Source organism: Argentina silus (assembly GCF_951799395.1).
Source record: "Argentina silus genome assembly, chromosome: 2".
Classification (NCBI taxonomy): Eukaryota; Metazoa; Chordata; class Actinopteri; order Argentiniformes; family Argentinidae; genus Argentina; species Argentina silus.
Genome location: NC_139656.1, coordinates 32,131,134 through 32,144,782, shown reverse-complemented (window position 1 = coordinate 32,144,782; position 13,649 = coordinate 32,131,134). Strand labels below are relative to the sequence as shown.

The 13,649-nt window shown below is 49.3% G+C and overlaps 1 protein-coding gene across 1 annotated transcript in view; it reads left to right on the top strand.

Moving 5' to 3' along the window:
• The window catches only part of lars1b (leucyl-tRNA synthetase 1b), a 30,225-nt gene that overhangs the window by 14,011 nt on the left and 2,565 nt on the right, over positions 1-13,649 (top strand). Inside the window, exons 21-31 of the mRNA XM_083687750.1 lie at positions 397-454; positions 740-803; positions 1,961-2,144; positions 2,564-2,654; positions 2,865-3,005; positions 3,878-4,018; positions 8,948-9,058; positions 9,309-9,419; positions 10,353-10,457; positions 12,204-12,299; positions 13,126-13,258. Of these exons, the coding sequence (XP_083543876.1) occupies positions 397-454; positions 740-803; positions 1,961-2,144; positions 2,564-2,654; positions 2,865-3,005; positions 3,878-4,018; positions 8,948-9,058; positions 9,309-9,419; positions 10,353-10,457; positions 12,204-12,299; positions 13,126-13,258 (1,235 nt within the window). The remainder of the gene's footprint in view (positions 1-396; positions 455-739; positions 804-1,960; positions 2,145-2,563; positions 2,655-2,864; positions 3,006-3,877; positions 4,019-8,947; positions 9,059-9,308; positions 9,420-10,352; positions 10,458-12,203; positions 12,300-13,125; positions 13,259-13,649) is intronic.

Genomic DNA, 13,649 nt, shown 5'->3' with positions numbered 1-13,649 from the left:
TCATCCTTGCCATCCAATCACATGTCAGATCAAACTGTGGTGCTCATCCAACAGATGTGCCTGTGAGAGGGTAGCGTCATTTTCCTGTTACACGCTGCACCGCGTCAGAACGTCTCTGTCAGGGGAGAGGCTGGGGGAGGCGGAAATCGGAGGACGGGCTCACCGTCCTTACAATGAGCCCCGTCCTCCGATATCTACCTCCCCCAGCCTCCTCCCTGGTCTTCTCTATGGTGGTTGTTGTGATGGAGCGGGTCTCTCAGAAGCTCAGTAATGACTCACCCGCAGGGTCGAGCCTGCTGCCTCCGTCTCCGTGCCCAGCTGGCGACAGGTATAGTTAGACAGATGAGGTGAAGTCGAGGTGATGATTTGAAGGCGATTTATGCCCTGTGTTCACAGCGGGAAGTGGCCACAGGCGGTCCGAGCCAACGGGCATCTCCTCTTGAACTCTGAAAAGGTAAGACCCGCTTTATTTTTGCCTTTTTTTTTTTTTTTTTTTTTTTTTTTGCCTCCCCAAAAAAAGCATTTAAGTTTCATTTAGTTCCGTCCGTGCGGTCTGAACCACCACCGAGGTGACCTCTGACCTCTCGTCTCAGTCTGCTGTTTGATGTGGTGTTAAGACTTTAAGTTACCTACACAAACTCTCTCTCTCTCTCTCCCTCCCCTCCTCTCTCTCCCTCCCCTCCTCTCTCTCTCTCCCTCCCTCCCTCCCATGCTAACGACCTGTGTTTGTATTCATCAGATGTCCAAATCTACCGGCAACTTCCTCACTCTGAGTCAAGCCATCTCCAAGTTCTCTGCGGACGGTAAGACCCCTTCCAGCAGCCCCTCTCTCCTCCTCATTACTCCGGTAACGAAGGTTAGGAGAATTTCTAAAAAGAGTCATTATTGCCGTCTTCCGGGAAATCATTAGCGTAATCCATTAAGCCTTATTTTATTAGTAAGAAACGGCTGAATGTCTCCCGGTGTTTCTGCCGCTGACGTGAGAGAGTGGATTATTTAGAGAACAATTGAAGACTCTACTGACAGGAGAAGTGGGATGGTTTCTCTCCTGCTCTGCTTTGATCTCTTACCTAATATAATACGATATAATATATGACATTTAGCAGACTTTGATCTCCTACCTAATATAGTATAATGTACGACATTTAGCAGACTTTGATCTCCTACCAAATGTAATATAATATGAAATAATATAGGACATTTAGCAGACGCTTTTATCCAAGGCTACTTTACAGTACAGTGAGTGCATACATTCTGTGTATATATGGTCCCAGGAGAACGGGAATTGAACCCACAACCTTAGCGTTGCTAGCCCCATGCTCTACCCACTGAGCCACAGAGTCTGAGACTGCCTCTCCTAGGGTTAGGGATTCTGAGCCATCTCAATGTCCACATGAGCACACCACTAAGAATACAAGGCCAATACATTGCTTCATTCTACAGTATGTGGTACTCTATCAGGGGAGGCTGGTGGAGGGTTTGATACCATTCCTCATTCCGTTCCATGCATTACAATGAGCCCGTCCTCCGATTTCTACCTCCGCCAGCCTCCCCAGTACGCCACGCCACAGTGGTGAGGATGCTAGTGGAAGGCGGTCACTGAGTGCAGAGGAGCTACCGTCTGGCCCAGGGTGCTGATGGGAAGATGAGTCATTCTGATATGATGTCATGCCCTGGAGTGGTGCATTCTGGTTGTTCATGAACGAGTGTGACTGTCTGCCTAAACAGATACTCTGGCAACACATCTGCGAGGAGGGGGGGGGGAGGGGGGAGGAGGGCAGAGGAGGAGAGGAGAGACTCTAGGTATCTTTGTTGTTATTGTGTATCATTATACTAATTGCTAAAATTACCATTTAGCAAGTCACTGCTTTGTTGTTGTTGTAAGTAGCTGTGTGTGTGCGTGTGTGGACAGTTTCCTGAGTGTTTGTTTACGCGGTCCTGCGTGTGTGTCCTTGCCCAGGGATGCGTCTGGCCCTGGCGGACGCCGGGGACACTGTGGAGGACGCCAACTTCGTGGAGGCCATGGCCGACGCCGGAATCCTGCGTCTGTTCACCTGGGTGGACTGGGTGAAGGAGATGATAGCCAATCAGAACAACCTCCGGACCGGCCCGGCCGACACCTTCAACGACCGTGTCTTCGCCAGGTATTAACCCTTTCGGCGCCGGGGGGGGGGGGGGGGGTCAGCACCCTAGAATGCCAAGGGTGACTTTGTTCACCAAAAATGCATACGTGACGATGCTTCATTTGTAGCCAATCAAAGTATTGTTGCAAGGTAGATACCACTTCAAACACTTGGCACTCCAGGTGGTGAGTGTTCTGGAATTGTTTGGCAGTTGGTGATTTTAAACTCAGGTCTATACGTTCTTCACATTTAGCTTCTCTGCTTGTTGTCTTCCTTTCTCTGGCGCTGTAACTGCCGATGGCGCTTGTTCTTATCCAAGGTTTTACTTACGGCGGACTGGTGTACAGTTGATTCACTTGCTTTAGACAAATGTACTTATTGTAAGTCTCTTCTGCTCAGTGACTTCAATGTAAAATGTACGATTCTGTTCCCTTGTCCAGTGAGATGAATGCAGGCATAGTGAAGACAGAGCAGCACTATGAGAGGATGATGTACAAGGAGGCGTTGAAGAGCGGCTTCTTTGAGTACCAGGTAACACACTGGCATTAGCTTTCACAGTGCTGTTATGACTGGTATTTTACCTTGTTGTTTTTACTTGGAAATCTTCTGGAAACATTGGGTACTTTCTGGTACGCTTGAGATTTCGAAGTAATTGGTAATTACTCTGTAACAATGTGTGTGTGTGTGTGTGTGTACCTGTGTGTGTGCATGCTCTGTGTGTGTGTGTGTGTGTCCTGGCAGGCAGCCAAGGACAAGTACAGGGAGCTGGCCATCGAGGGCATACACAGAGAGATGGTGTTCCAGTTCATAGAGACGCAGACCCTGCTCCTGGCCCCCATCTGCCCACACCTGTGTGAGTTCACCTGGGGTCTCCTGGGCAAGGTGAGGCACAGAGTCATGACAACAACCACAGGTCACCTCCTCCAGCTACAGCATCAGCGCCCTCTCTCCCTCCCTCTCCCTCTCCCTCTCCCTCTCCCTCTCCCTCTCCCTCTCTCTCTCTCTCTCTCTCTCTCCCTCTCTCTCTCTCTCTCTCTCTCTCTCCCTCTCTCTCTCCCTCTCCCTCTCCCTCTCCCTCTCTCTCTCTCTCTCTCTCTCTCTCTCTCTCTCTCTCTCTCCCTCTCCCTCTCCCTCTCCCTCTCCCTCTCCCTCTCCCTCTCCCTCTCCCTCTCCCTCTCCCTCTCTCTCTCTCTCTCTCTCCCTCTCTCTCTCCCTCTCCCTCTCCCTCTCTCTCTCTCCCTCTCTCTCTCTCTCCCTCTCTCTCCCTCTCTCTCCCTCTCTCTCTCCCTCTCTCTCTCTCTCCCTCTCTCTCTCTCTCTCTCTCTCTCTCTCTCTCTCTCTCTCTCTCCCTCTCTCTCTCTCTCTCTCCCTCTCTCCCTGGGCAAGGCATTCTGTACTAAGCATGGCTGTATTCGTAGGAAGAAAAAAAAAGAAAGTGTATGTTTTTATTCCGTATGCATAAAATCTGTATATGCACCAGAGGAAGCTGGTGAGAGGCAGAAATCAGAGGACGGCCTGATTAGAATGCATGGAGGAATTTCTCATTCCATTCCATGCCTAACAATGAGCCCGTCTTCCGATTTCTGCCTCCACCAGACTCCCGTGATATGGACTGTAACTTTTAGTTTAGATGCACCCCTCCCGACCCCCTCCACACACACACACACACACACACACACACACACACACACACACACTGTCCTTGGAGCTGTTGTTAAAACAGAAGGTCCGCTCTGTGTCCCTGTCTCCCCCAGACTGGCTCCCTGATGACGGCCTCGTGGCCCGTGGCAGGTCCGGTCGATGAGGTCCTGATCCGCTCCTCCCAGTACCTCATGGAGACGGCCCACGACCTGAGAATCCGCCTCAAGGCCTACCTGCAGCCCCCCAAGAACAAGGTAAGGGCCTGGACTTGCAGCTCTGCCTCAGAACCTACCTGTAGTACTTGTAAGAGCAAGATAAGGGCCTGGAAATGCAGCTCCACCTCAGAGCCTACCTGTAGTATCCCCAAGAGCAAGGTAAGGGCCAGGACATGCAGCTCAGCCTCAAGGCCTATCTGTAGTATCCCCAAGAGCATGATGTCTCAATCCAGCATATGACTCCCATAGAATAACATGAGGTTCAATCTGTTTTTAATGGACATACTGGAAAATCTATGACTTACTCCTAAGGCTCTGTGTTATCTTGACTTATCCGTCTGGGTGTAAGAATTCAGAAGTAGGCCTCTAGCCAACAACATTAGCCACTTACCCCAAAAGGACATTTCATTTTAAGTACTGTAGCTGCGGAGGTAAAGATCATATTTAAGTGATTTAGTGGGCGAAACTTATTTCTGAAAATGTACTTTGGGTTGATGGAGGGTTATTATGTTGGCCTCCATGTTCTTGCAGAGTCATCTCCCCGAGGTGGTGCAGCTCCCTCTGGAATACAGCCGGAGCAGGGAATAAAAGTCCTAGTCATTAAAAAGTGAAAATACCAAACCTTGGCTACAGGCGAGTCTGAGTCTTCAGCTGCCGCTTTATACAACGGTGACATTTGAGTCTGGCTGCTTTGTTTGCAATGTTCTCACAGAACAGTTGAGGTCCCAAATGAAGCTCAAATGCAGCCCTTAGACAGTGGAGTTAAAAGGCTAGACCAGTGGAGGCTGGTGGAGGTAGAAATCGGAGGACGGGCTCATTGTAATGCATGGGATGAGGAATGGTATCAAACGCGCACGTTTTGATTTAATTTATTTGTTTGTTGGCGGAGGGACAGATGCAATAACATTGACGTATTGGAACTAGCCAGATGCATTGCACCATAACATGCTAATTTATTTGCCTGTCCCTACACAGACAGAAAAAAGGAAAGAACATGTTGAATAAACAAAAAAAAAAGCAAAAAAAGATAAAGCAAGTTGGATACCATCCCTCATTCCTTCGTTCCATGCATTACAAGGAGTCGGTCCTCGATTTCAACCTCCACCAGCCTCCCTTGGGCTTGACGCTGCTTGCAGACTGGTACAGAAGGAGATGTCTCATCTGAAGTGGGTGCTTCAGATTGGTAGTGATGAGTCCCCCCCCCCCCCCTTACAACGGAAGTCCTTTGGGTGTCTAGGAAGGCGCATTAATTAAACGCAATTAATTATTAATGATTATTTATAAGAGACATTTCCGTGTGTGTGCAGGGCCAAGTTGGTACATAGGCTCTGTGTGTCAGATCTGCTGGCCTGCGTAGATTGCAACATGGCATTGAACCTCATTTTGATGTGCAGATCACTTTATTTTTGTCATTTGTTTTGCATCTTCCACCCTGTACTTCCCTTCAGTAAGAACCTGTAGGCAGCAGAGGGTATTGACAACACATGAATTTGTAGCCTGTACAGTACTGCAGGCCTCTGCAGACCGCTATTGACTGGCTGCATATGTCCTGCTGCAGGTAGTAGAGAAAGGGAAGGAGAAGAGAGAGAGAGAAGAGAGAGAGAGAGAGAAGAGAGAGAGAAGAGAGAGAGAGAGAGGGAAGCCTAAGCAGTAGATGTGGACCAGGGGAGGCTGGTGGAGGTAGAGATCGGAGGACGGGCTCATTGTAATGCATGGGACGGAATAAGGAATGGTATCACATGGTGTTTCATACCATTCCTTATTCCGTACCATGCATTACAATGAGCCCCCGTCCTCCGATGTCTGCCTCCACCAGCCTCCCCTGATGTGTATTCAGGCTCGAGGTACAAGTCCGGCTCTGTTCTCTTGCAGGATGTACTGTATGTCTTTAAGGCAGCCAGTCTGTCTATCCTGCTTAGAGGAGACCACCTATCAGCTGTGAAGTATCTGTGATATCTGTATGAATAATATATTAAAGGGATAGTTTATTAAAGGGATCATTCAATCACACATTCTCTGCTGTCAGTTGTCTCTGATGTACACTATTTGCTTCATCTTGTTTTTTCCCCACCTCCTTTCTGAGTCTACAGTATCGTGTATTCAGTAGTATGACCTACAAAGCAACCAAGTAAGCCCGAGCTAATTAGAGTATTTCCTCATTTTTATGAAAACTTGATAGTCCATTACGTTTTCTTATCTTGTCCTTCACAAGGCTACATAGAAAGGGTTATTACAGATACCTCCTCCTGAGTAGTCAACTGTTAGTGACCAATGAGAATAGCTTCTGTATCTCAACTAGGTATTTTAGCTGTAGCATGCTACCACCATGGCACGCTACCACCATAGCATGCTACCACAGCACGCTACCACAGCACGCTACCATTTACCACAGCACGCTACCATTTACCACAGCATGCTACCACAGCATGCTACCATAGCATGCTACCATTTACCACAGCATGCTACCATAGCATGCTACCATTTACCACAGCATGCTACCATAGCACGCTACCACAGCACGCTACCACAGCACGCTACCATAGCATGCTACCACAGCATGCTACCACAGCACGCTACCACAGCATGCTACCATTTACCACAGCACGCTACAATAGCACGCTACCATTTACCACATCACGCTACCATAGCACGCTACCATAGCACGCTCCTATTTACCACAGCACGCTACCACAGCTGCTACCACAGTGTATAGCTTCAAAACAACAAACGACCCAGCAGTGGAACCCTGGTGAGTCCAGAGGCAAATGCTGAAATTAAAGTATTTAATTTCCACCACTGATTTAAAACTTTAATTCTGATCTCAGTGATGGTCAGTCATTACGACCATTAGCCGTACCATTCTAGCCTGGGGGGGGGGGGGGGGCTGATGGAGCTAGACATCGCAGGACAGGCTCATTGTGATGCATGGAATGAGGAACGGTATAAAAATAAACTATGAATTCATTGCATTCCATGCATTTACAACAAGCCTGTCCTCCGATATTCTAATTTTTCCCCCGCCTCCCCACCAGCCTCCCCTGATGCTGCCATAGGGAGAAACAGAGAACAGCATGTTTAATGTATGGAGCAGCACCAGCCGCGCTACACCGCACACACACACCCTCCACTGCTGCTCCGTGGAGCGGGGAGGGGAACGTGGCGAGGAGCGGGGAGGGGAACGTGGGGAGGGGAACGTGGCGAGGAGCGGGGAGGGGAACGTGGCGAGGTGTCCCGCCTCGTGGGTGACGAGCACAGCCTTCGACAGCTGTCATGTACCGCCAGTTCACGGATGCACAGCTCCACTTGGCAGCCTGACGAGTTCACACAGGGTCTCGTAGTGTGTGTGTGTGTGTGTGTGTGTGTGTGTGTGAATTGGAGGACGGGCTCATTGTAATGCATGGGATGTAATGAGGAATGGTATCAAACACACACGCTTGATATCATTCCTCATTCCATTTTCTGTGCGTGCGTGCGTGCGTGCGTGCGTGCGTGTAAATTGTAGGACGGGCTCCTTGTAACGCATGGAATGTAATGAGGAATGGTGTCAAACACACACACACACACACGTTTGATACCATTCCTCATTCCATTTTGTGTGAGAGACTAGTTCACATACAGCGTCTTGAAGGGGGACAATACTGGTCCTGCAGATGTGTTTAGAGGTGGGGTGAGGGTTGTACAGCAGCAGACGTCTGGATAGCATTAGCCTCACTAGCTGCACTAGCATTAGCCAATAGCATTAGCCTCACTAGCTGCACTAGCATTAGCCAATAGCATTAGCCTCACTAGCTGCAGGTGTCTTTCCCTCTGTCTTAGGTTGTGTGGTGGTAATGAACGTCAGGTCAGAACTCAGAGCCCTCACGGGGACCAGAGAGAGTACTTCTGTTGGTTATTAAATGGATGTTCCACCGTTTTTTTTTATATTTTTATATTTGCACCTTTTGACCGTGGCTGTAGTTGATTAGCCAGACCGACAGTTTTTGCTTCCATATTTTGCTTCCTTAGTTACTGAGTAGTTACTATATAGTGTAGTAGTATAGTAGTTATAAGGCCCCATTCATGCCCCCAAACACCTTGAGCCCCTTCCACTAGCCCCTCCCCCCTGAAGGTCTGGATAGGCGTACGCAATATGGCAACAATTCCACCCAGCCTATCAGCATCACACAACGCAACGTGAGGCAGTAGCCATGTTGCTTCAGCCTAACTAGGAAACGAGGAAAAGCCTGGTCTCAAGTTAGGCTGGTACCAGGGTTCTCCCCAGTTAGACTGGCACCAGGGTTCTCCCCAGTTAGACTGGCACCAGGGTTCTCCCCAGTTAGACTGGCACCAGGGGGGCACCAGGGTTCTCCCCAGTTAGACTGGCACCAGGGGGGCACCAGGGTTCTCCCCAGTTAGACTGGCACCAGGGTTCTCCCCAGTTAGACTGGCACCAGGGTTCTCCCCAGTTAGACTGGCACCAGGGTTCTCCCCAGTTAGACTGGCACCAGGGTTCTCCCCAGTTAGACTGGCACCAGGGTTCTCCCCAGGATTCTGGAACAGCGTGGCGCTGGATTGCAATTATCGAAACTGACTCAGCTAAAATGCTGAATTAACTGAGGAACGTCATGAGGCTTTCACATTCGCTTTCGTTTTTACCAACAATGTCAATGGCGAGCAAAGATAGCTACTCTGTCATTACTAAATATGTTGTTTAATTTGCCTTGAAAAGTTTAGATAGTGGCGCCGGCAAGTTCACAGCGTGGAATTCTTTGGGGAGAACTGTCTGTTCAGGCTTTAGACTGACCCTCCTGCTGTCTGTTCAGGCTTTAGACTGACCCTCCTGCTGTCTGTTCAGGCTTTAGACTGACCTTTCTGCTGTCTGTTCAGGCTTTAGACTGACCCTCCTGCTGTCTGTTCAGGCTTTAGACTGACCCTCCTGCTGTCTGTTCAGGCTTTAGACTGACCCTTCTGCTGTCTGTTTTTCCACAGAAGGGTGACACCAAGCCCCCGCCCAAGCCCTCCCACTGCACCATCTACGTGGCAAAGAGCTACCCCCCCTGGCAGCACAGTGCCCTCTCTCTGCTGGGCAAACACTACAAGGTAACCACCCTGACCCCCCCCCCAGCCATGGGCGCACTGAAGGCGTGCTAGATGAAGGGAAGAACAATTGCGAAAGAATTCAAAAAATCTGAAATAATCATGTTTTTTTTTTTTCTGCCTTTCCATCCATTCTCTGTCTCTCTTGTCTGGGCTTCTCTCTCTCTCTCTCTCTCTCTCTCCCTCCCTCCCTCCCTCTTTCTCTCTATCCCTCTCTCTCTCTCTCTATCTATTCCTCTCTCTCTGTGCCCAGAACAACCAGGGACTGTTGCCTGATAACAAGGTCATCGCCGGGGAGCTTGGCGCTCTGCCCGAGCTGAAGAAGTACATGAAGAGAGCCATGCCGTTCGTGGCCATGATCAAGGTGAGGCTGAGGGCAGGGGGAGGAGCGAGGATGGAGGAGGGGGGAGAGTTTCATCTCATGACCACAAACACCCCCCCCGCCACCCCCACAGGAGGTCTTCCGCTCCCCTTGTCTGGCACTGTAACACAGCCCCATCCCTCTGCTGACCTCTATGTGGCTCTCTGCAGCCTCTGAAGTTTAGTTTAGTTTACGACTGGAGGAGCCTGTTAGCTGTTAGCTCAGGAAGCTGCTGCCCTTCTCCTGGGGTCCACACTCCAACTGAAAACACATCACACAGAACAGTTGACCTTTAAAAACAATCTGTCTGCCTGTCTGCCTCTATCCATCTTTCTATCTATCCATATATCGATCTGTCTATAGGATACTGCTGTAAACACACTAATCGATCGATCGATCCATCTAAAGGCTATTGCTGTACAAACATCTGTCACAGACAGCACAATGTACATGTTAATGTATGTCCGTGTTTCAGGGATAGCATGAGTAAGGTGTTATTGATGCAGTAGATTCCTCTAGGGTTCTACTGTGGTTCTACTGCGGGGGTTGTACTGTGGGGTTCTACTAGGCTTCCTCTAGGGTTCTACTGTGGGGTTCTACTAGGGTTCTACTGTAGGGTTCTACTGTGGGGTTCTACTAGGGTTCTACTGTGGGGTTCTACTAGGCTTCCTCTAGGGTTTACTAGGCTTCCTCTAGGGTTTTACTGTGGGGGTTCCTCTAGGGTTTTACTGTGGGGGTTCTACTGTGGGGTTCTACGAGGGTTCCTCTAGGGTGCTATTGTGCGGTTCTACTGTTGGGTTCTACGAGGGTTCTACAGTGGGGTTCTACTGTGGGGTTCTACTAGGCTTCTACTACTGTATGTGAAGCCTTGTTCTGTGGAACCTCAGTAGTTCTGAGGGCCATCCTGACAGTTCGGCTGTCTTCTGTGTTCCTCAGGAGAACCTTGAGAAGAACGGGCCCCGGGTTCTGGAGCTGGAGCTGGAGTTTGACGAGCGAGCGGTTGTCATGGAGAACATTGTTTACCTGACCAACTCTCTAGAGGTACAGACTGTTGTTCTTTCTATCTCTCTCTCTCTCTCTCTCTCTCTGTCTCTGACTCTCTCTCAGCTCTCTGTCTCTCTCTCTCTGTCTCTCTGTCTCTCTCTCTCTCTCTCTCTCTCTCTCTCTCTGTCTCTCTCTCTCTCTCTCTCTCTCTCTCTCTCTGTCTCTCTCTCTCTCTCTCACTCTCTAGAGGTACAGACTGTTGTTCTCTCTCTGTCTCTCTCTCTGTCTCTCTCTCTCAGCCTCTCTCTCTATCTCTCTCTCTCTCTTTCTCTCTCTCTCTGTCTCTCTCTCTCTCTCTCTCTCTCACTCTCTTCCCCGCTGCCTGCTCAGCATTTTAAATGGAGCGTAATGGAAATGAGTTGTGGGCTACAGGCTCTACTAGGCTGATATTCATTCCCTAACTCCGCTACAGGCTCTACTAGGCTGATATTCATTCCCTAACTCCGCCCCCCCCCCACCCCCCAGGCCATCACTAAGTGTATTCAGTTCATCCACCAGACAATTGTTTCTTAAAACATTCCCCCTTCTCCTTCCAGTCGACTTAACTACACGTCGACTCTGAGCTACATTCAACTCTATGACAGGGGTTTAGCAGCGGTTGTCAACTCCAGTTGTCCATGGGGGAGGGGACCCACAGGGTGTGCAGGCTTTTGTTCGTGCTCCAACCCAGCACTAACATGCCTGATACAACTGGCTTGATGGTGATTTGAATGAGGAGGTGTGTTAGGAACAAGGGCATGGAGCCCCTCGCCTGGAGTTGAATGCAGCAGTTTCCATAACAGCCCTGAAAAAACGACGATGGTCAATCAATACAGAGAGAACAATGTGTTTTTCAATATAACCTCTGTTCCTAATCAGGGCTAATTACACACCAGAGAAGTGCTGTTGATTATCCCTCTAATTAGCTGACCAGGGTGATCCAGCCGGTGGTGCTTTAGTAGAGGCATTTACTTCCACAATCTAACACACACAATATCAAACACACACACGCACACCCACACACACACACAATATCAAACACCCACAATCAAACACACCCACACCCACACACACACAATATCAAATACCCACAATCAAACACACTCACACACACACACAATCAAACACACTCACACACACACACGCACAATATCACACACACACACACACACACGCACACACACACACACACACACACACACACACACACACACACAAACACACACATGCTCTCTATCTGGTCTCAATTATAGTGAAACAACATCAACAACAGTCTCCTTGAATGTGTAATGAGGCCGTAAGGAGTCAGTCAACTTTCCCATCAATCCCAGCCTCTCTCCCAGCCTCTCCCAGCCTCTCTCCCAGCCTCTCTCCCAGCCTCTCTCCCATCCTCTCTCCCAGCCTCTCCCATCCTCTCTCCCAGCCTCTGTGGCAGCGAGCGCCAGCCTCTCTCCCAGCCTCTCTCCCAGCCTCTCTTCCAGCCTCTCTTCCAGCCTCTCTCCCAGCCTCTGTGGCAGCGAGCGCCAGCCTCTCTGTTTGGCCTCCCTCGGCTCCCGCTGTAGGACATCCAAATGTTCCAAACACACTCTGCATGTCAGACTGGCCTCATCAAATATTAAACCACTCTGCTAATGTTTCCTCTCTGTCTCTCTGTGTTTCTCTCTCTCCCCCCCTCTCCCCCCCCCCTCTCTCTCTCTCGTTCTCTCTCACACACACATACACCATCACCCCCCTCTCTCTCCCCCTCCCTCCATCCGTCCACAGCTTGATCAGATTGATGTCTTGTTCGCGTCGGAGGCAGATGACAAAGTGAAGGAGGACTGTTGCCCAGGGAAACCATTCAGTGTGTTCAGATCAGAGGTAGATATGCAACCAACCCACTGCACGCACGCACGCACACACACACACAGATCAGAGGTAGATGTGTGACCCCAGTCTTTGTGTGAGCTGCCACTCAGGAACGAAGGCCTGTCTGTCTCTCTGTTGTTTTACCGTGGTACTTTTCCTGCTTCGTCTGCCTCCTGTACCTCGTCAGAGAGGAGCTGCCTGATCATTCTGGACCCTCTCTTTTCCTTGTATTCAACATGCAGTTGCATGGCCTCTCTTTTGACTTTCGTACACATTTCATGACTTCCGCTTGCTACTTTGCGGTTAAATAGTTGAATGTTTGTTTTTTGGTCAAATTTCTTAATCTTTATTTATTTATACATCTATTTTTATTTTTTTTATTTTTTTTATCTGAATCTGAATTCTTTTATTTGGCACATACAGTAAACATACAGTAAAAGTATATTTGCACAAACAGGAAATTGACTTGGTGAGGTTGGTGCATGGGACATAAAAAAAATAGCAAATATTGACAAGAAATTTGCAAAATATTAACAAAATAGCACTAACAAATTTACAAAATAGAACAATAAAACAATACATTTTGTAGGCTGTGCAAGGCGAAGTGGCAATGAGGCCAGAGGCTGTGAAAGTATTAAGTATATATATATTTTTAAAACCCGTTCCAACGAGTGTGTGTGTGTGTGTGTGTGTGTGTGTGTGTGTGTGTGTGTGTGTGTGTGTGTGTGTGTGTGTGTGTGTGTGTGTGTGTGTGTGTGTGTGTGTGTGTGTGTGTGTGTGTGTGTGTGTGTGTGTGTGTGTGTGTGCGCGCGGGTGTGTGTCCTGTCCCCCCTCCTAGCCTGGAGTGTCAGTGTCCCTGGTCAACCCCCAGCCCTCCAACGGCCTGTTCACCACCAGAGTGGACATTCGCCAGGGAGACACCAGAGACAGCGTCATCCGCAGGCTGGCCAAGGTCAACAGAGGGATCAAAGGTGAGACTCACCCCTGAGCCCAAGGTCAAAGGCCAGACTCGCACCTGAACACCTCAGGCTGGCCAGGGTAAAAAGTGAGACTCACACCTGAACACCTCTCGTTGGCCGAGGTCAAAGGTCAGACTCACACCTGAACACCTTTTGTTGGCCGAGGTCAAAGGTCAGACTCACACCTGAACACCTCAGACCTACCCAGACAAGCATCTGATTTCCTTAGAAACCTTTCACAGTGCCGGCAGACTTTCACCTGACCCCAAAACACCTCGCAAGTCGGCTGAAGACTACAGCTCATCTCTACGGCTTTTGTCTAATTGGATGTCATGATTATTTAATTGCATGCCCAGGGCCAATGCTCTCTCTCCCTGTGGTTCCCGTTCCAATTAGTTTTACT